At 35.2% G+C, this 24,254-nt stretch overlaps 1 protein-coding gene across 2 annotated transcripts; it reads right to left on the bottom strand.

Moving 5' to 3' along the window:
* Positions 1-863: 863 nt before the first annotated feature.
* LOC116032205 (CCR4-NOT transcription complex subunit 10-like) lies at positions 864-15,566 on the bottom strand. 2 transcript variants are annotated; one of them, XM_031274666.1, is made up of 7 exons: positions 15,451-15,542; positions 15,007-15,319; positions 11,320-11,406; positions 9,895-10,074; positions 9,708-9,794; positions 9,529-9,600; positions 864-3,018 (listed from the first exon to the last, which is right to left on the bottom strand). In XM_031274666.1, exons 2-7 carry the CDS (start codon positions 15,211-15,213, stop codon positions 1,066-1,068), a joined length of 2,586 nt encoding a protein of 861 aa, XP_031130526.1. In that variant the 5' UTR covers positions 15,214-15,319; positions 15,451-15,542; the 3' UTR covers positions 864-1,065. The 2 variants fall into 2 exon arrangements, with proteins under 2 accessions (XP_031130526.1, XP_031130525.1); XM_031274665.1 differs by having other exon boundaries at positions 15,007-15,566.
* Between the last annotated feature and the right edge of the window lie 8,688 nt (positions 15,567-24,254).

Below are 24,254 nucleotides of genomic sequence, written 5' to 3'. Positions count from 1 at the left end.
TAAAAAAAAAAATAATAATCGCATCCTAAATATTGTAGGACTGTTTTGGGCGGGAAGCTTAAAGTGAGAATTTTGTTATATATATATATATATATATATATATATATATATATATATATATATATTCTTATTACGATAGGATTGTAGTATGATAGGAATTGTAATGTAGAATTGTACAACAAATAGGAAAATAAGAAATAATCGCATCCTAAATATTGTAGGACTGTTTTAGGCGGGAAGCTTAAAATGATGATTTTGTTTTTATATATAATATAGATATAGATTGTAATTTTAATATTAATTTATTGTTTTAATTGATTCTAATTGATGATTGCAGGTATACTAATACGAATGGCGGTAGTATTATAACAATGTACTAATCCTAATGTATAACAATGTTTTGATGATATAGGATTTCGTGTTTTAATATTATTGTAATTTTAATATTAATTTATTGTTTTAATTGGTTATAGGATTTCGTGTTTTAATATTATTGTAATTTTAATATTAATTTATTGTTTTAATTGGTTATAGGATTTCGTGTTTTAATATTATTGTAGTTTTAATATTAATTTATTTTTTTAATTGATTCTAATTGATGATTGCAGGTATACTAATACAAATGGCGGCAATATTATAACAATATACTAATCCTAATGTATAATAATGTTTTGATGTTATAGGATTTTGTGTTTTAATATTATTGTAATTTTAATATTAATTTATTGTTTTAATTGTTTTAATGTACAATATTTTGGGCGGGAAATAGGATTTCATTTTGGAGGATTTTGTTTATATATATATATATATATATATATATAGATATAGATATAGATTAGTACTAAACTTAATATTATGAAAAATTGAATTATAAATAACTTCAGTCAAGTTTCATTAACTGAACCAGACAAACAAAATGAAATAATAATAAAAATTGTTCCCTCAACTGAACTATATATTATATATGATACAAATAATCTAACAGGGCACTGTTAAACTGCCTTTGAACCCAAAGCAAATGGTTGGGTTAGACAAACAATAAAGCTTACCAGTTACCAATACAGATCACAAAGAACCAGTCATCGCAAGGTTGGTTGGAAGGAATCTAACAGAACTACATAGTTTCAACTTGGTGAGAGCTTCTTGCGTGTTCCCACGCAAAAGATCAACGTACACTGCAGTGAGAATAGCTTGTGGTCTCTTGGGCATGATGGACAGTGCTTGTACAGCAAATTCTTTGGCCAGCTCAAGAGATCCTTGCACTGCAGAAACAGCAGCTAAGTTTGCAAAAAGAATCCCCCGTGCCTCTTCAGGATTGATGAAAGCTAACCATTGAGATCCATCAGGTGACAACGAATTTACACTCCTAGACCCACCATTTGACTCTTCATCTTGTGTCTTCACTTGGCATGATTCCAAATCCTCTTGACTATATGGAATATCAACACCTTTACCTCCAGATACATACCTTGACAAGTGCTCTACAGCTTCTTTTGGTCGGCTCAGCATGCACAGAGCCTCGGCTGCATATAAATTCCCCAAGAACATGTATATTCTAGAACATCCGGGGAGTTTTAGCAGGTACCTTGCTGCGGATAGAGCTCTTAAAGGATCCCCAAGTTCCAACTCTACATAAGCCAAATCAGCTAAAAGCGCTTGTTTAATCATATGGTTTTCCTTTCTACATATATCATCATAATCAGAGATGAAGCTCAGTAGGGAGGTATTCTGACTATTTCCACCCTTCAGCTCTTTTACTTCCCCGTTTTCATTAACCTGACCTGACATTGCTACAACAGGTGCCTTGAGAACACCACCTGGCACAATGTTGTGGCTTGCAACCTTGGATGATACAGCTCCACCCAATTGATCTTCTGTGACAGTAGCATTGGACATTGAGGATACACCATGTTTTGATTCAGAACAGTTCAATAAATGCAATGCATTCAAAAGACATTGCCGAGCAAGTGACATAGAGGGAATAGGTTGTCTATCACCAAAAGCCAAGTCTTCCCTTCCCACGGAATTCTCCTGTCTGATTCTTGACAGTCCATCCTCTATGACAAGGTGCCTCCACTTCCCCTTTCCAACCACATGAACCATAACGTCAGATTTATTAGAAGACACCAAAGAGTCATAAGTTATGAGTCCCTTCTCAAATGCCATTATACAACATTCTGCAATTCGCAGCCATATAAGAGGTTTGTTATAGAATATTACACTAGCCTTGTAAAAACACTGTGCAGCCTGTAAGGGCTTCCCACAAGTCAAGTACTGCACACCAGAGTTATATACTATCAGGAGAGACTTATCCTGGGAGATGATTGAGAGCTTTAAAGGCTTCTCCTTTCGTAGAGATGAGCAGCTACTTAGTGCCTTTGAGTAAAACACTGCAGAGGTATGATGCTTGCCAAATTGATGATAGATGCAACCAAGGTTATTGTAGTACATGCTAGACATCCCAACTTCTGTCCTATTACTTGAAGCCATCAAAAGCTTGATTGCTTTTCGATGATTCCCACGAGCATATTCAAGCTGGGACTTCAAATAAAGCGCCAAAGAATAATCTTTGCCATGTGCAGTGTTCATGGCCATCTTAACTTCACGCTTGGCAGCCTTAAGGTTCCTAGTAAGGAGGAGAAAACGAACCTTGCAAAGGTGTAGCTTAACTCTCATATCAATGGTGGAGATGGACCCAACGACTTGGTTCTTCATAATTATATTTGAAGACTGCTGTATGCCAGATTGTTTGGGTGGATTCTTTCTACTCATCTCAATAGATGATATTAAATGCAATTCATCTTCAAGTCCCTCATCTGACAATGTTCTAGCTAAAGAATCTTCTGATTTAATTGCAGTAGGAGGTGATTCAGAATTAGATGCATCAAGAATAGAATTGCTTGTGAGTGAAACAGATTCTGCCAAAATGGGTGAGGGTTGTTGGGCAGAGTTTCCATTTTCCACTTGATTGACCAAAATATTGTTACAGAAGACCTTCTCCATATAGCTAATCACATCCTGGATGTAACAATCATGATTGAGTCATTTTTGCAATATAATTAATGCAAGAGAATAATTTTTAAAGAAACATTAAGCAACAATTAAATATATAATTTGGCATCTAATAACTACACTGAAACCACAAAGTGAATGCGAAGTACAGAAGAGCAGGAAATTGAAGATAATCAACCAGCACCGTGTATACTGTAGCAGCTTATAAGCTTATTCATACCCCTCAGCACAATGTGGCAATCATTATATCGTGGACCCTGGTCCAATACACAGAATTTGACTTCATAATGCACAGAATTTATGTTCATAATGCACACACATAAACACGATAAAATGAACATGAATTTTGTGCATTATGAACATGAATTCTGTGTATTATGTTAAGTATTTGTGTCCTCAACTATACAATTCTGTCAATTATGAACATGAATTTTGTACTTTATGAAGTCAAATTCTGTATATTAGACCAGGGTCCACAGTGCACCCTGGTCCACGATATAAATTGCCACAATGTGGCCCCAATCAGCCCACAGCCAGATGATAAATGAACCAGGGCCCAGCACATCACACAGCCCAGAAGACAGACTTTCAATCCAAGTCGGATGGTCAGCACACTCAATGCTCCGAATAAACCATTGGAAGACAGTTATTATCAGTCCAGTTAGTTGTTGGAAAACAAGTGAAGGCATAAGAGCTCCACAACATCACCAGGGAATGACCATTGCTCTGCAATGAATGATGACTACTCCACAATGAATACCTGTCACTTTACTCCACTATAAAAGCCCTACACCTCTACAGCAATAGGGGAAAAAGCAATCTCAACACATCAAAAGCTCTTTCTCTACCTTCAATGAGAATGGAAACATGTGCAAACACCAAACATAGTGGAGTTCAGCTTGTCTTAAAATATATATATTTTTTTTTAAAAGGCACGTGATTTTCGCTTTTATGATTTACATGCGTAAATCCCTTGTGTCCGATTACTTATTCTCCTATATTGATTCCATATCTCTCATGCACCCTATTCAAACATTTATATTTAAGTTTATGTTGGGTTGTTCAAGCCAAAACCCAATTTATGTCAGGCTTGCTTTGAATTAGCTCCAACATTGGTGCCTTCTACAGGAACTACATGAAAAGTTGTCCCTTTATTAGTTTCAGCAAATCCAACATATATTTTTTAAGGACGTATTCCTCGAATAACTTAATATTATTCTTGCACTAAAAAAACAGTGCACAGCAAGATTTGTCAAGTCCACTCTATCACTAAAAAGAGAACGCATGGCAGATGAAAAAAATCCACTCTATCACCTAGACAATAGACAAATGAAAAACGAAAATGGGGAAACCAAAACCAATCTTCTCCTTAAGGATTTTTTAATCCTCCTAATATAACTATAATGAGTCTAGTAGGATGCACCCCATGTGGGTGCTATTATTTTTAACATGTTTGTTAATTTTATAGGAGATTAAAATTTTGTGTTCAAGTAACTTTTGTTTCCAACTTTTTGCAACTCAAGTGGGAGACTAGTGTTGGGGTTCTATGGATCAAGGCCAGCACATCAATACGACCCAAATGGATTCTCAATCCAACCCAAATGACTAGTCAAACCAAAGCTCTCAACTAGCCATTGGAGAACAATTATTGCCAGTCAACTAGCTCTTTCCTCCTAACCATTTCGTATACTATAGAACCTACATGCAAATCTCTACTTAAAATTGTTATCCTTCCATGGCTGAAATAAGGCCAGCTTTGTAACCTCCTACATAAACCATTAAATCAAAAGTGAAGAAGTTCTGGAATTCTTAGATAAACTAATGGTGATTACAACAACATATATATAGAGCCTACTCTAATAAAGGAAAGAACTAATTAGCTTACTTCTTTCTTCAAAATCTAGTAACTGAAAATCAAGAAGCTGATTCATAGGAGAAACTGAAAATCACCCTCAATCGCTCCATTATTCCTAAAATTAATTCCCTAACTTTGACGCCCTACTATTCAACACTCCCCCTCAAGCTAGGAATATATATCATGTAATCCCAGCTTGCAAAAGTCTTCAAAGTTAGGTCTTGTTAGAGCCTTTGTGAGGATGTCTACAGTTTGTTGCTTGGTAGGAATGTAGTTCAATTTAATAGTCTCACTAGTCACCTTCTCTGTGATGAAGTGTCGATCAATTTCAATGTGCTTAACCTATCATGATGAACAAGATTCTTTGCTATGCTAATAGCTGCCTAATTGTCACACATCATTAGAATAGGAATATGAACTCACTTGTCCCAATTCCTTGAGAACACTTTTTATTCAAATATCTTCACAAATTCCTTAAGCTAGTGCTCTGTACTCGACTTCTACACTGCTTCTGGCTACCACTGATTGCCTCTTACTCCTCCATGTGACAAAAGTACCCCAAACAAAAGAACGATATCCAGAAGTGAACCATCTATCAGTGATGTATCTTGCCCAATCAGTATTTGAGTACATCTCAATGTCACGATTTTCTGTCTTTCTAAAAAATAAGCACTTCCCTAGTGTCATCTTCAAGTATCTAAGAATTCTGTAGACTATCTCCATGTGTCTCTGTGTAGGTCTACGCATGAATTGACTTGCAACACTCATTGCAAAGCCAATATCTGGTCGAGTGTGTGAAAGATAAATCAAGCCTCCAACAAGTTGTTGATACCTCCCACTATCTACAGGTGCACTTTCTTTCTTTGTGCGAAGTTTCTTTTGGCTGTCCATAAGAGTATCAACTGGCTTACATCCAAGCATGCCAATCTTCTTAAGAAGTTCTAAAATTTATTTCTTTTGAGTAACAATAATGCCTTTCCTTGATCTAGCCACTTCCATCCAAAGGAAATATTTTGGATTTCCAAGATCGTTAACATCAAATTCTTTGTATAAACACTTCTTCAAATTCTGTAATTCTTCCACATCATTTTAAGATAAAATAACATCATCGATAGACTATCAGTACAGTAATTTTTCCTATATGAGATTTCTTAACAAACAAAGTATGACAAGACTGATCTTGTACATAGCCAAGCTTCAAAATCACCATTGTGAATCTATCAAACCAGGCTCGAGGGATTGTTTAAGGCCATACAAGGACTTCTTGAGTTTCCAAACTTGATTCTTTGCCAAACCTCCTTCGAAACCAAGTGGGATTTCCATGTAGACTTCCTCTTCAAGGCCACCATTGAGAAAAGCAATTTTTATGTCCAACTGTTGCAAGTACCAATCTTGGTTGATAGCTAATGAGAGAAGAATTGTAATAGTGTTAAGTTTTGCAACAAGAGCAAAAGTTTCTAGATAATCTATCCCATAGGATTGTGAAAATCCTCTAGCCATCAATCAAGCCTTGAATCTCTGAATTGATCCATTTGCTATATACTTCATGGTGAAAATCCACTTGCACCTCACAGGCCTTTTCAGTTTTCCCAACTGGCAAATCAATAATAGTCCATGTTCCATTCTTTTCAAGTGCATCAATCTCATTTTGTATTGCTTTCTTCCATTCTGAATTCCGTAATGCCTCTTGAATTGTGTTGGGAATCTGAATATCATCAAGGGAAATAACAAATGCTTTGTAAGATGGTGGCAACCCCACATAAGTAACATAATTCCCAATTGGAAGACTTGTACATCTCCTAACACTCTTCCTCAATGCAATTGGTATGTTAAAAGTCATTCTATACTAGGATTGGGTAATTCTCCAGCCCTATCCAAACTCATGTTCTCCTTAAGTGGACTTGAAATTGAGTCAATGTCTTGGCCACATGTTGGCTGTGATCTGTGCTCTAACTCCTGTCTTTTCTTCCTCCTACTGTAAACTTGAAAATTATCAATAGCAAGTTGTGGAGCCATAAAAGTAATGGGTATAGGAAATTGAATAGGCACCAGAGAAGAAACATATGGTGGCACGGATGACAAGATAGGTACAAGAGAAGAAACATGTCTTGTGCAGAATCAATAACCACAAGTTGATAAGGCAAGGGTTGAGAAGAATTTAGTGACTCTGAATGGGCAAAGGGTACAGACTCAAGAAAGGACTACCAAATTTGATGTTCATTCATGCTCTCCCCCTGAACATGAGATTTGGGATAGAATGATATATGTTTAAAGAAAGAGACATCCATAGTGGTGTAAAGCTTTTTGGTGGTTGGAGAATAACACTTGTATCCTTTTTGTGTTGGGGCATAACCAAGAAAAATACACTTATTAGCTCTAGGATCAAATTTGCTACGGTGTTGGGAATGGATACACATGAAAAAATGTTCTGCAACCAAATACCTTGAGTGATAAATTAGATGAGATTGCACGTAAGTGAAGAAAATATTGCAGAAAAAGTTGTCGTGGGTTTTTAAAACTAAGGACTCTAGATGGCATACAATTAATCATTAATCAGATAGGTGGTTGTGAGAATGGCTCCCCTCCAGAAATAATTAAGAACATTAGAGGAAAACATAAGGCACCAAGCAACCTCCAAGCGATGTCTATTCTTTTGTTCAGACACCTCATTTTTTTGGGGGATGTCAAGACGAGCTTATATGGATATAATCCCATGACTTTGTAGTTAGGTATTGAGACTACTAGTGAAGTATTCTCTAGCATTGTCTGGATAATCCCATGACTTTGTAGTTAGGTATTGAGACTACTAGTGAAGTATTCTCTAGCATTGTCTCACTTGATTATCTGAACCATAGAGTTATATTGATTTTGAATCATAAGATTAAAGGTTTGAAAAGATTTCCCAATTCAGCACGGCCAATCATCTTCCTCGATTTCAAGTCCTGAAAAACACACAAATTTGTATAAAATTTAGTTACACATTGAAGATCACGAGCCAATTTGCTAATGGACAAAAGATTACAACCCCAGTACATGTAGGACAGTCGAGATACAACTCTTTAGTAAGTTGAATGAAACCTGTCCGAGCAACTTTTGAACTTGAACCATCAGCAATACGGACAAATGAGTAACCACTGCTTGACTTGTAATTTTGGAGAAGAGTAACATCTCCTCTCATGTCATGTGATCAAAAGCACCTTTGTCAACTATCCACGGCCTCATTCCTCCTTTGTTAATAGTGAAGGCTGTATGTGAATCCATTTGAACAGCCATATGACTGTCACTAAGGTTTGAAGTTTCTGAACTCCCTCTTGCTTCTGATGTTGTGATGTTGGAAGTTTGTTATAAGGACATTCTTTATTTTGTGATGGCTTGAGAATTGAGAAAAAGAAGCCAAGAAAAATTGGCCTGAAGGTACTAAGGTTCAAAGACCAAGCTCTGATACAATGAAGAAGTTCTAGAATTCTTACATAAACTACAAGAGCATATATATACAACCTACTCTTATAAAGGAAAAAACTAATTAACTTAATTCTTTCCTCAAAATCTGGTAACTGAAAATCAAGAAGTTGATTCATAGGAAAAACTGAAAATCACCCTTAATCTCTCCATTATTCCTAAAATATTTTCCTAAAATAAATTCCCAAACTTTGACTCCCTACTATTTAATTTAACAAAGCCGTAATCTCTTCAACCTACTCTCCAATGTTCCGATACCTTAAAACATCCTTCTGCAATATTTTTAAGATTCCCTACAAAAATGTCTTCCAATGCTAATCGTCTACCCGCCCCACCTAGATGATCTTTTTTCTATTTTTCATGAATCAAATCCATTTAAAGCCTCAAAAACAAGATATTTCCAGTAATCCAATCTGTCAGGGGCAGGCTCCCTAACATAATTCCTTTCCACAAACTAGAATCCCCCTCCATTTTTGAGAAATCCCTCTAGAAATTCAAAAGTTCTACTTTTCCAATCTGAAAAACAACTTTCCAGGGTAGGATGGACAGTACTCGAGTAACCCAATTTTCCATCTCAAACCTGAACCAAAAATACAGACCATAACTATCAATTTGAAACCCAAAACTACCGAAATTTTCTTGTTTCGGTGAGGGGTTAATAGTTTTTGCCTAAAACCCAAAATCTATTGTACTAGACCCAATTCACGTAAGAAATAGTTCAACAGAATTACTTTGACAAATAACCACTAACAAGATTAACTAAAGGCTATCTTATTAAGAGACAATTCCATGGAAAATAAACCCTAAAACCTCTAGATGTCATTCATCATCCACCATTAGTCCATTACACAGCTCAACTGCTTAACACACACTTCTTCAGCTACTCCCTTCACTCTTCATGACACATTATACCAAAAGCGCTGGATGTAATGAAATAACTACCTTTTCCTTCAAAAACAAATCTAGCCACAGACTGCATACAACATTACAATTATCAGCGAATCTAGAAGGGAAGTTTAGTAATTAGCATAAATTCAACCGAAAGTCACACATATAGCTTATTTTGTAATTAGAAGACCCAAAAAGAGAAATTTCCATCTACATAATGTTGTAATAAGATGGAAGGCAAAGAGGAAGTCACTTAGTCACACCACACACAAAATGCTGCACAAAAAGAAGTGAATATGGCATGACAAACATACCACATATCTTCTTGCATTCTGGGAAAGTAGTGCAACATCCAACAACAAAAAGCAAATATGCTTTGCTATTACCTGCACACACATTAATTAATTTATCAACTTATCAGGAAAAGCATCCATTCATCCATCAGCAAATGTAAACTCAGGTATCATCATCCAAGTTAAAGTCCATTCCCCACCTCATCTATTGGTTCAATATTCTGAAATAATGCATCCAAAGTTGAGAACGCTTTTGCATATTCATGCAGATGGAACCATGAAACTGCCTGTGTAATACAAAAAAAATAAATTTCCATTCAAATCTCACGCCCATATCAAATAATGACATGTGGAGATGTTAAAAATACACCAGCAACAAAAACATACTAGGTTGTACATTGTCATTGAAGTATCAAATTCATCAATCAATACTGGGGAACTATGTAGGGTAGAATACTGGTTTGACATGATATTATTTCCTTTAATGCCAGCTGCAGATTTTCTTCCAACATTACCAGTGGACTCTGAATGATCTCCATCAGCACCAGCATGATCGTTGCATAACCTCTAAATACAAGAAAAGGAAAGCATACTAAACTCAACTCAACTAAACTTAATCTGATAAGAGAACAATAAAGAAAAGATGTAGATAGAAGCATGCTAATTATATCAATATAATTAAGCAAGCATCTAACCACCTTAAAAAATGAATCATCCAGAGATGTATAAAGAATTAAGTGTTGTAAACTTTTGATTGGCTCTAGTGAACAGAGAGGATAGAGCAATCAATATATAATTCAACGAGTGCACTTCCACAGCCCACGTCCTAAAATGTTCATCCAGATGAGAATTCTCTTAGAACATTTCTGATCGTACAAGTATGTATATACTCAAATGAGATAATGTTATCACTGACCTGAATGATCCATTGTTATAATCAAATAAAGAGTATTCATTTTTTCAATAATTTTTTGCTAACCAACAAAGGCCTGCATCCCATCAAATTTAATTATATCTCATTGAGTTAAGCAAGGTAAAGCAAATTCAATCAAGTTATAGTTTCCACATGCAAGTCATCATTTGGAAGCACTTGGGAAAAGATAATCATATGCTCATGTATTTTGTCTAACAGTTTCACTACTGGTCGAGTGAAAACAAAACTCAACCTCAGATTATGCTCCCTATTTTAATATATGATTAAAAATATAATGAAATTTTTATACAGCGCAAATTTAGTGAAGTTAAGACTACTTGGGCTTTTATTACAAGTTTGTCTTGTAAGTGCATTCCTATGTACTTGGATTACGCTCTCTAGGTGCTTTTTAATAATTCTGTTACTCATCAGAAGACATAGTGAAGCAGTTGAAGGGTAACTTTTCCAAAATTTGAATTTTTACAAGCACAAAAGTAGGTTCCTTCATCATTTTTGAATGACAAAGATTCAAAATGTAACAAGTTTTAACAAGCAATTTTTCAATTAGAAAATGTAACTGAAAAGGTCAGTACAACAAAATTGCATATAAATCCATGAACCAAAAAATGAGTATACATGGCTGTGCGTCTATAATAATCAGGCAAACAAGTCAAAACATCTTTCAAGAGATAGTACTTTCTGATCTGCAACTAAAATATAATGGAATGTCAATCTTCACTCAGTAATGCTCAAGTTATATCCTATAAAAGAAGGTTCCATCTCTCGATGTTAATAAACAGACTTTGCCAATCAAACAGAACTCTTTATTAAATAGAACAGAGAGCTGATATATCCTAAGTGAATCAGATAAAAGGCAATGGCATCACTATGACGCGTACCTTAACCTCATTGAGTTCTTCTATAAGGCTCTTAGGATATGAATGCTCATCTTGAAAGCTCTTTGCAATTGCAATGTTATGAAGAACCTAGAGAGTGAAGACAAAAAGAATAAATGAGAAGAATATCTATCAAATTCATATATCTCAACAAAATACTATAACAAACAGTAAATTTTGTATTGTCTGAACAGTTTGTGTTATTCAGCAATGCTTCTTTGGTATACTAAAATAATATTATACACACACACACACACACACACACACACACATATATATATATACGGGTTCCCGTGCAGTTGACCTTCTCAGGTGCGGTTGTGCAGTTGTTTTAGGTGCGTAATTTTCCTTCTTAAGGTGCGTGACTTTCCTTCTTAAGGTGTGTGGTTTGTACGCTTAAGGTGCGTCAGTGTTGAAACTTAAGGTGAGTGAACCTAAAGCTTAAGATGCGTGGTTTTCCTTCTTAAGGTGCATGATTTGTATGCTTAAGGTACGTGAGTTGTTCAAACTTAAGGTGCGCCATTTTAAAACCTTAGGTGCGTGGTTTGTGTTCTTGAGGTGCGTTGTTTGTGTTCTTAAGGTGTGCGATTTGTGTACTTAAAGTGCGTCATTGTAATGCTTAAGGTGCGTAACCGCACAACCACACAGGAACCCTTCCCTACACCTGAACCCTTCCCTATATATATATATATATATATATATATATATATATATATATATATATATATATATTATGTACTATATTATTATACGTAAAACCATCATTTATATAATATTATTATATTGAATAAACCTAACATTCCCTCAGGTGATCTGACATTCTGCAAATCATTCTCATCAATCTAACATTCTGTGAACCAAACGGTCACTAATATTTTATTATGAAGCACAATGATATTGTGCTTAAACAAGTAAACAACCCCATCCACTCTTCTTCATAATAGCTTTCTAACTAACCAAGTGAATTTTGTGATCCTCTTTCCCTAACCCATAATATGATGTTGGAACTCGTCTATCTTGTTCCCAACTGATATGCCCTAACCCCCATAAAATACTGCTTGAACTAGTTGACTGTTATGTTCTTACATCACGGGCATGAAAACATAAAGAAAAAGGAAGAAAGACTAATAGCTGGAACAGGAAACGAAGAAAACATTGGGCTTGCTTGAGACCCAAAACTCCCTTAGACCCTTTTTGGGATTAAATTTCTGCTTGTTCTACTATTCAAAATAACACTCCCTTTTATAGGGTTGATTACAAAGGTTCCTAAACTAAGAATAATTAATTGGTAGTCTCTAAATAATTAATCTACCTAAACTAATTCAAAGACTAAGAGTAATAAGTTAAATAACTATTTAGTAATTTCTAAATAACTATTTATTAGTTTCTAAATAACTATTTAGTAATTTATTACTATCTAAACTATGTAATACAATAAAATAAGACTTTCCAGTATGCATCATTACTCCCTCTTGGACCTCAAGCTTGATAACCTCGTCAGCACGTAGCCAACACCTCCCACGATCAAATGGCCTCCCCAAAAGAAGCGCAAATGAAGGAGCGAACAGTGGTGAGGAAGACCACAAACTTGGACATCCTTTAAAGGAGTTAGTTGGAACAGCAACATTGGATGATGAGGGAGACACCAAAGATGAAAACTGAGAGTGGTGAAATAACGCTTATATGAGATGGGGTTGGATAGTGGTGAAATAACCCTCCCACGCTTAGGAGGGTTTTTGGAAAGGGCACAACCTCAATTTCAGAAGAGTCGGCAGCCATTTGTGTGGAATCAACAAGAAGCTGATCAACTGAAATGTTAGCTTGCATCGGCGCTATCTCCACATGTGGGTGGTCAACAATGATTGTTGATGAGTCAAGTGAAGGAGCATCAACCTGTGTTTGCTGAATTTCGGATAAAATAGGCAGAAACCAGTCCTTCAGGTCATCTGCAAATTTGCGAAAATATTTGTCTAATTGTTTCAACCCAGTCGCTATTTCTGTGAGAGCGTCAAACTCCGACAGAGTGATTCCCATGACGGCGGCAACGGTACCAATGTTATGTTCTTACGACACGGGGATGAAAACATAAAGAAAAAGGAAGAAAGACTAATAGTTGGAACAGGAAAAGAAGAAAACACTGGGTTTGCTTGAGACCCAAAACTCCCTTAGACTCTTCTTGGGATTAAATTTCTGCTTGTTCTATTATTCCAAAATAACACTCCCTTTTATAGGGTTGATTACAGAGGTTCCTAAACTAAGAATAATTAATTGGTAGTTTCTAAATAATTAATCTACCTAAACTAATTCGAAGACTAAGAGCAATAAGTTAAATAACTATTTAGTAATTTCTAAATAACTACTACGTATTTATTAGTTTCTAAATAACTATTTAGTAATTTATTACTATCTAAACTATGTAATATAATAAAATAAGACTTTCCAGTATGAATCATTGACCCCCTTCTTGATTGATGAGAGAAATGGAAATACAGGCATATAATACATTTTCAACAACCCTCACAAACTCAGTACATTCTGCTCTTTGACAAAAACCAGCATGTTGATATGCATGCAGGCCTTATGAGGGAAAAAAAAGAAAAAAAAAAAAAAAAAAAAAAGTCTCTTATGTCAAGTGATATTCATTTGTCCTGCAAAAATAGCTAACTACATGTGGCAACTATTACCTGAATTGCTTAACTATGTGTCTGTCAAAACACTCTTGACCAAGTGAATTGTTTTCCCTGATTGCTTGAAATCTGGCATTGAAATACCAGAGGTCTTCTATTTCTACTCAAGGTATCATAGTGCTTTAAAATACCCTCATTCACACCCCAAATATTTTTCTTGCAGCTGATTCCTCTGAAAAAGTCCTTTCTGTCAACATGAATGATATGGCCATAAACATTGCCACACACCCCTAAGAAAGCCCATTCGTTACCCAGAGTTGTAACCAAGCAAGACAATAAATAACGAATACTTTCCCTAAGAAATTATACAGAACTAAAAACTCCCACACACCACTATCAAACACCTTATAGAATATCAGCATATATATTCTGAAACCTTAATTTACCTTATCTATCACATGATTTTCCTTCATTAATTCAAAGGTTGCTTTTCTAGTTTGGTTGCAAGCACACTAAATCCACCCACCATCTCCTACAGTCCTACTAACGACCTTAACAACTACCCTTCTGTCATTCAGTAAAAAAAATCCTTGAGGTTAGAGTTCGTGATTCTAAGTTTTATCACGCTCACCAAAGAAATAGAATTCAATTTCATTATAAAGCTCAATGATAATCCAATTAAGCCATAAAGCCATACTGAACACATTGAATGACCAATAACTGGTAATCATCAAGATTGCTAAAGGTCAAAGAATTGGCTTATAACTACTCAAAATTTATAAAAGATCAAATCAGAAGCATCTGGATATCCTATAGATCATTTCATTATCTGAATTCAGATAGCAAAAAATTCAAAAATGAATTTCCCGTTGAAATAATACATGTAAATCAAATGCAAGTTATGCAACTCAATCTAAGCACCAGCTAAATTGCAGAACCAAACATATAAGTTTTAAAAAGAAACTAAAAATCAGAAGATAATTTAGAACTTTACATTTAATAGACCAGCTCTAACAGCCAAAAGCTTCAAATTACGGAAATGTAGAAATGCAAAGCCACTCACTTTTGGATCGCCTGCTTTTTTCTGCTGCAGCTGAAGCAAAACTCTAATACAGTCCAAGAATTTCCCCGATTGGAAAAGCAGAGCGGCGTCCTTAGCAAGTCCAGAAATGACGGAGAGGGCGCCCTCATCGTTCGCCACTGCAGCCGATGAAAAACCTTCTCGATTATTCGATGTGGCCATCGATGATGAATAAGTTGGCGAATCCATTCAGCAATAGATCGAATCAACCACCGCTTTGAAATACACCGTAACGATCCCAAAAATCCTTAGCTTATCAGCTTAGAGCTTCACTTACAGACTATGTTAATCTTCTCTACATTCAAATCCGAATTCAGATAAGTAGACTGAAATTGATGCTCAAAACCCTATAGCTTCAACAAAAAGAGCTTCATGTATATTTCAGGTTGTATACATGTATACATCTGTATGTATCGATTACCATACGTCGATTTCAGCATGAGAGAGAGGGGGGATCACTGCTCACTGGTATTGGGGGACTGGTAAGATCAGAAATCAGAATTACAGAAAAGAGAATGAATAGGGGGAAGGGGGGAAACAAAGTCAGGAAATTGGGAGTTTCTTTCGTTAAGTGGCAATAATTTTTTTTATTAAATTTTTGCCAATCCGGTGTCCTTTGTGCTTGAGAAAAGAGTGATTACTCAAAAGAAAAAAAAAATGACAATAATTTTTAGGGTTTGTTTGGTTAACAGGTTTAGCATAGAGTGAAATCATTTTTTGGTCCTATACTTATGGGGTGTTGGACACATTTAGTCCGATTTTATTAATTTTGTCACATTTGATCCAGACTTAATAAAAATTGAACACTTTTAGTCCACCGTCCAAATTGACGTTAAACCACTGTGAAATTGAAGGGCATTTTCGACCTTTCAAATGCTATTCTTCATCAACCCCATTTTTATGTTGATTTAAATGTGAAAACTCAAACCTTTGGGGCCACACTTTAATTAACTCAAAAGCTTCATTTCCAATTCGCCAGCTTCTCCAGAAGAAGGAACTAGAACCCTACACCATAGTCATTCCCATTGCTCTGTTATGTGTTAACACTCCGCCAAAGAAGGAAATAGAACCCTACACCATGCATAGTCATTCTCACTGCTCTGTTATGTTTTAACACTTTGCCAAACACTTTCGCTGTGTAATTCGAGAGGTTGATTGTTCAGATTGGCAACAGAATGGCGGCTATGCTTGTAACTGTGGCCCCAAACGTCAAACCCAGTACCGGCGAGAGCGGCGGCGACAGTTCCTCCACATCCACTGCCACCACCCGCCGCCTTTCCTCGTCCTCCAAACCCACCCTAAAAATTGTATCTTTCATCTTTTTCACCGCCTTCTAGAGATCAAACATCAGCTTCTCCCTCATTGCGATGATCCCATTGTTGACATCGGACCCGAATTTCTAGCCTCTTTTGATTCGCAACGCTGAGCCATGGCTGCCGTCGGAGGCTGAACCCTCCTCCTCCCCGACGGCTCCGACGATCCATAAGACCTCTAGTGAACGGCGGAGATTTCCCCATTCGAATCCATCTTAACGCATCTCAAGAACTTTTGATTCCCCCACTTCAACTCACAAGGCAGCATGAAATTATGCAGCGGCAACTTTGATCTTTCCAGCTCCATAGCCATTACCGAAATTATGCAGTGACGACTAGGTCTTTTACGGTGAAATCAACATAAAAATGGGGCTGATGAAGATTAGCATTTGAAAGGACGAAAATGCCCTTCAATTTCACGGTGGTTTAACGTCAATTTGGACGGTGGACTAAAAGTGTCCAACTTTTATTAAGTCTGGATCAAATGTGGCAAAATTAATAAAATCGGACTAAATGTGTCCAATGCCCAATAAGTGTAGGACCAAAAAAGGATTTCACTCTTTAGCATATCAAAATCATTGTTATTGCAACTCAATGGGTTAGTTCAAGTGGTAAGTGAGTTCGTGAGAATTTGGGTTTGACTCCCACAAGTGACGAGTGATGTGATTTTCCGAAAGACCTGATGAATTTACCAAAATTACTATGAGTTTTGATTACTCCATTAATTGTAAAACTCATTTCTTAATAAAATAAAGATTTCAGTTTTCCTTCTCATTTCACCATACTACCAAACATGCAAAATATTTTCATCAAAACCTATTACCATTACCAAGTATTTGATACATATTCCGATTCTAATTCCCATGTGCAAATCAAACATACCCTTACTTTAACCCCTATGATTTTCTCATTAGTACTTGAACCCTTTATGTCTATCAAGATTCATCTTGTATCTGGTCTGAAATGACATTCAATTATATGTATGCATTAACATATTATGAAATGTTATGTTTGGTAACATAGCCGATAAGTTAATTTTGGCTAACTTGACTGAGTTTGACTAGTCAATAGCTTACTTTTAAGTTTTTTGAAAAATGGATTATTGCATAAGTTTTTTGGGAAAATAAGCCAAAATCTGAAAGCTAATAGGAATAGAATTTTTAGTTAAACTGATATGCCTTAATTATGAAATGACCCTTTAACGCTTGTCATCCCTAACATTTATATTTCTCTTGTTGTTGACTTGTTCATCTGTCTTGTCCTTTTCTCTTTCTATTTCCATAACAACAATAATAATGTTTTTCTTTCTTTTTTTTTTTATTTATTTCACTCATCCTTGTAATACAATAACAACAACAACAACAACAATAATAATAACAATTATTATTATTATTATTATTATTATTATTATTATTATTATTGATGGGGAGTATCTCCGGATACACCTACCTACACGTACTCGCCAAGCAAGCCCACCCCGCCTCGCCAAAAGGCGGGATAAGCTTTGAATTTTATGACCCATATTTTGGCAGGCTTTTTAACCTACTCCAACTAAAATGGCAGGCTTTGGCGAGGCAAGCTTGGCGTGTCGGCGGGCGTCCGCCAAGCCTGCCTAGTATACATTATTAATATTAGTCTATATATGTATACATCATTTTATATAATTATATATATAAATAAATATATGTTACTTTATTTATTTATATTGGACAAATCTATTAGTAAGTAGTACATTGTATAGAATTATTTGTTATTGCCTTATAGATTTACATATTATGTATTTGATTAGTTATTAGAACTTATAGTTATTATTGTGTTCAACAAATTAGAAATGCAGTAATATATGTTTAAACCATTCAAATTATTTTAGTTGACACCACCGTGTGAGCCAACGTTCACTAGTGTCTAGGAATGTGCAACGTTGTTGTCGTTCACACCACTGTTCTTCTCAACAACATTTGTATTCTTGTCACTAAGATTGGCTATTGGCAACACAAGGTTCTCCATTTCAAGAAATTCAAGAAAAAGAAAAGGGATAAGGTTTTAGGACTGTAGGAAATAATGCTTCGAATTTCTTTGAAGAATGAAGAGAAAATAACCCACGAAAGGTTAACAAAATATGGAAAAACAAGAGGGATGAATGAGAATGATTTTTTTAGTAGGTTGCAAGTACGAGTCGAGTTGCCTCTCTCCTTAAAACCTTATTTACCGTCGTCCAGGGTGCTAGGAGAGTTGCAGTCTAGGTTTTCCAAGATAAAACGTACTACGACTCCAACGTTTGAGCACTCAAACTTGGAACCCGGTGAACGAGAACGTCGGATGAACACATATAGCTTGAACGAAGGGAGAACAAAGTTTCGAGGGGAGAAAACGAATTTCTGTAGTGTGTAAGTCTTGCTTGTATTTTAAAATTTTAAAATTTGCTGCTTAACCTGGAACTTATATAGTGGAGGAGAAGATTAATAGCATTAATCATGGAATTGATAATTGGTATTAAAACCATGGTGTAAGCTCCATCCACTAGTAGACAATTATCTCTCCATTAACAGTCCACTAATAGGAGATTAACACTGGAATAATAAATGGAATTAATCTAAAATTAATTTTGTAACATGTTGAATTAATTCCCTGAACCGTCACTTATAGAAAGTGAATCGACTGGTTTGAGAGTACTGCGGAAGGTCACTTCGAGTTATGAGCGGAAGATGATTTTGAGCCGCGCGCGGAAGATGAGCTATGATCGGAACATAAGTTTCTTCCAGCTGCGTAACGTGAACAACTTTCGAACCGCGGAAGGTAAACCTTCCCAGCGAAATGTAACTCTGTTCGGTCGTGGAAGGTAAACTCGTTTTACCTTCTGCGGCAAAAATTTGGCATAACTCAGCCCGCAAGGCCAACCAATTGGCAAAAATTTGGCATAACTCAGCCCGCAAGGCCAACCAATTTTCCAGAATTTGGCATAACTCAGCCCGCAAGGCCAACCAATTTTCCAGCGAAATGTAACTCTGTTCGGTCGTGGAAGGTAAACTCGTTTTACCTTCTGCGGCAAAAATTTGGCATAACTCAGCCCGCAAGGCCAACCAATTGGCAAAAATTTGGCATAACTCAGCCCGCAAGGCCAACCAATTTTCCAGAATTTGGCATAACTCAGCCCGCAAGGCCAACCAATTTTCCAGACAACATTCATGCCCACAGGGGGCGGCGTACACGAGTCAAGCCTTTTCAAGCTCATTTTGAGATTTGATTTGAACCCCCCTATACGCGAGAGAAAGCTTCTATGCTATACAAGTCAATATGCCCTAAAAACGCTCTTGTATAAATAGTGGTGCAAACCCACTTCCCTTACCATTGTGGGACAAAAGCTTACTTCAAAGCTTTTTCACATGAATTTCCATCTCAAATAGGTCTACTTTGATAACCAATTTCTCATTCACCCATTATCCATTTTGAGTGTACAATATATCAATCTCTTCGTCTAACTACTAAGAACCCGAATCCTCTTTGACCCGATCCAAATCGGATGTAGACCACACTTATATTTGTACCACAAAATAGCCACTTAAAATGCCATTTATGCTATTTTCCAACATTTCTATCCTTCCATTTTCTTCATGGTTGACCAATAAATGGACTCTTCTTTTTCTTTCTCCTGACCCCATCGCTCTCTTTATTTTCGGTTCACCTCACTACTCTCATACTCTCTCTCCCTTTTATTATTATTGTCTTTTCTCTCCTACGGCATATATAGTGATGAGATGAGGATTAGTTGATGTTAATGGAAAATTGAGATGCTAAAGATGGTGTGAAGATGGCGAGAGAAAGGTGGAGCCAGATGAAGGTTCCTTATCAGGTTGACTAGGATGGTATAAGTGTTGATTATAATTTTGGGCATTTGATGTAAGTTTTCATGTTCACCAAAACTATTTATTTGCCCCAAAATGTATAAATATTTTTATGATGTCTGACATGATATCTTTATTTATATGTATATCAAAGATATTTGCTCAAAAATATAGTATGTGTGGTATTATGTGAATTATAAGCTTATTGTGATCACAAGTACATTTATCGATAAATGATATTATTGTGAGTGGTGATTCTCGAGACATCGAGAATGAGTCTCGACATATCGAGTCCGTGTGTTGTGTAAATGCTTAGCTTGGAATTTTGTGTGTGTGTCTGTGTGTATAATGAAAAAATTTAATCAACTTGCAAAGTGTGTGACTTGACAAATTACACCATATATATTGGTAAAATCTTATTATCTCAAAATCATATTCCACGTTCGTATTGTCATATAAAGTTTGTGAAAAAGAGATATTTTGACATGAAGTCATATATGACATATTTTTGAAAATTATATATACATATTTAGTCTTGAAAGATGATGATATTTGGTGCTAGTGTGAGCGGGAAATCTCACAACCTACTGATTGGAATTTGGTTATATTATCGGAGTGAGCCGGAAGAACTCACAATTGAAATTCTAAAATTATTTTTATGATTGGCTTATGATGACTCTTGATGGTTATGTTGGGAGCTTAAAGACTCTACACTTGGTATCTACTCCTCCTTGATAAATATGATATATTTTTAAAAAGGGAAAAGTGTCAAATTGACCCCCTAAGTCGGGTGGATAGTGCAATTAGGCCCCCTAACTGAAAAAAGTGTAATTGAGTCCTAAATGACTTGTTTAATAGGTTACTACTCCTTCGACTGAAATTAGGTGCAAAACTTTGTAATTTGTATCACATTTGGTGCTACTGTCAAATTAATTTGTATTTTATATATAATTTTAATAATTTTTTAATATTAAAAAAAAAACAAAACAAAAGTCAGCCGTCCCAGATGTGGACTTCAAATCTTGTTTTGTTTTTTTTTTTTAATTATTTAAATAATTATTTTTTATATTATTAAAAATGTTTTGTAAAATTATTTTAAATCATGTAAAAATAATTATTTTAAATAATTAAAAAAGAAAACAAAAACAAAAAAAATACATTTTTCGTCCCTAGATTATAGGGTAATTGTAAAGTTCATCCCTAAGTGTTGGTCATACTCACTTTTCTTCCCTAAGTTATCATTGATGTAGCACTTTTTGTCCCTTTACTAATAAAACATTATGGACGAAACTTACAATTTTAGTATAACTCAGGAACAAAAAATGAGCACGAAAGGACGAAAAGTGCAACGCCAACATAGAATTCGTCCCTGAGTGTTGGTCATGTTCACTTTTCGTCCCTGAATTATACTAAAATTGTAAATTTCGCCCCTAATGTCTTATTAATAAAGGGACAAAGAATGCAACATCAATGATAACTTAGGGACGAAAAGTGAGTATGGTCAACACTTGGGGACGAATTCTACAAATTAATTTGATAGTAGGACCAAATTATTAAACAGCCAGTGGTTGTTTATTAATATTTTTTATTTTTTTATTTATAATAAATACTATTTTTAATAAATAAAAAGAATGTTTTGAAAAATAAAATTAAAAAAAATGAAAAAGTGTTAAATTGGCCCCCTAAGTCGGGTGGATAGTGCAATTAGACCCCCTAACTAAATTTGACCTGATAAACAAGTCATTTAGGACTCAATTGCACTTTTTTGCCGGTTTAAGGGGCTTGAATGGAGCTTTTTTCAGTTAGGGGACCTAATTCCACTATCCACCCGACTTAGGGGGCCAATTTGACACTTTTCCCTTTAAAAAATGACGTGAAAAGTTTTGAAAATGTTATTTATAAAGCTATGCTTGCGAATATATATATATATATATATATATATATATATATATATATATATATATATATATATATATAGTACTCTGAGTCTGTTACATGTAGTATCTGTTCATAACTACTTTCTCAACCACATGGCGGTGCAACCGGGTGACACAAAGTATATATATATATATATATATATATATATATATATAATTCTGGAAAGAGTATGAGTTTTGAAAATTATATAAAATCCAAGCCTGTATTTTACGGGGTGAAGTGATACTTACTTAGCTTATGCTAATTTTTTGATACACTCTATTTTTTCTGTTATATTATGTTTACAAGTGAACATGGATGGAAATTTGAATTTGGATTATTTATTCTAAGTTTTAATTTTAGCCTTAACATTTGGGTATAGGAGAAATAATTGAGCGCGGCGGTAACACCCATTTTGTTTTAGTTAGTTAACGCTTCCGCTATGTTTGTAGTAAATTTTCAATTAAGAAAGAGAAAATATTTAATGAAAATTTGGTTATGAAATTGGGGTGTTACAACATAATATGTTAAGACAATTTTACTATGGATCGTGGTCAAAAAAACAATGTGAACCATGTAAAACAATGATGTCATTTGAAATTTTTTGCGTTAACAGTGGTTGACGGCAAATTCTATTATGATCCATGTAGCAACCTCTCTATTAGGAATAAATTTGTAATAGTTTTGATGAGCTAAATTGTATTTTTAGAAATCTCTTATTTTATTTTTAGATTGTAGCTAGTTGACTTGGAAGTCAAGTTCATGACATTAGATTCAAATTATTGTGTTGTAGAGTCCATTATGTCATGAGACTTGTAAATCATTTGCTTCCACTAAACATACGAGTATATGTGATATAATGGACAAGACCCGGATTATTTATGCTAGAGGGCATAAGTTTGAATCCCATGGAAAACATTTTGGCTCTTGAACTCCAAAGTGTGGAGCTAGTTTGCCACGGCCAAACTCCTTGGGGAAGTCAAGTTTTTAATCAATAGTGGAGCTAGTTATGGAGAAGCTTGGAAACACTATTACTACACCATACGCTACACAAAGCAAAGAAGAAATACATATGTTATCTTGGTGATATTAACTAATGATTTGATACGGAGTATTGGTTAAAAGCTTGACCATGCTACCTACTGGTCCAATGTTTAAATCCCATTAGCAATATTTTAAACCACTTAGACTAAGCTTGGGAGCTACTTGACATCGCAAATTATACGGTCCACGCATCAAAATGATGTCGTTTTGATTAATGAAAATAGACAGATGAAACGGCCTCCGTTCCACGCCATTCACTCTTAGTTCATATACATTGCAGTTACACAACTGCAGTTACATTTCAACACAACTACAGTTTCATTCGATAATATAAAAACACAAATGTGAAACTGTTATTCAGTATCAGTTCATATGCACTGCAGTTACATTTCAACACAACTACAATTACATTTTGATATAACTATAGTTTCATTCGATAATATAAAACACAAATGTGAAACTGTTATTCAGTATCAGTTCATATGCACTACAGTTACATTTCAACACAACTACAGTTACATTTCGATATAACTATAGTTTCATTCGATAATATAAAAACAAATGTAAGACAGTATCTTTTGAGATGAACTGTAGAATCAGTTACGGAGCTCCGTCTCCCACTTACTGAAACGACATCATTTTGTGACCACGGTCCACGGTATAACAACTGACTTGACATGGCTAAACCTTTTGGGAACAAGACTGTAACACCCCTATTTTTTAACCAAAATATTTTATTAAAAAGTGATTTATTTAATTAAAAATATTTTGGTTAAAAAATAAGGGTGTTACAAGTTGGTATCAGAGCAGTTCGAACCTTTGGGAGCTTAGGTTGTGATATAGCCTAGGTTTGAACTCTAGAAATTAAGGATATATATAATTCAAAATATAAGAAAAATATTATAATTATAAAAATAATATACTAGATACTATAACAACTAGTTGGTCCAAATGAATAGCGTTCATGATTCAAATGAATATGAACATAGGAGTGGAGTCCAATGAACATGGCTTAGGGACCAAATGAACATCGAGGAAGAAATAGGAATAACTTTGGAATTTCAATGGATAAATTGGGAGCAGAAAATCTCGGGTGTCACAATCTATCCCCCTT

Source organism: Ipomoea triloba, chromosome 10 (genome assembly GCF_003576645.1).
Source record: "Ipomoea triloba cultivar NCNSP0323 chromosome 10, ASM357664v1".
Classification (NCBI taxonomy): Eukaryota; Viridiplantae; Streptophyta; class Magnoliopsida; order Solanales; family Convolvulaceae; genus Ipomoea; species Ipomoea triloba.
Note: the sequence above shows the minus strand (reverse complement) of the source record. Positions and strands in the feature narration are given on the sequence as shown.

Bases quoted from the DNA above. Each gene is read 5' to 3' on its own strand.
- LOC116032205 (XM_031274665.1), bottom strand. From the start codon at position 15,213: ATGGATTCGCCAACTTATTCATCATCGATGGCCACATCGAATAATCGA. The intron at 10,075-11,319 runs GTACGCGTCATA...TCTTGTATTTAG, and splicing joins AAGAACTCAATGAGGTTAAG to AGGTTATGCAACGATCATGC. The intron at 9,795-9,894 runs GTATGTTTTTGT...TGTATTACACAG, and splicing joins CAATGACAATGTACAACCTA to GCAGTTTCATGGTTCCATCT.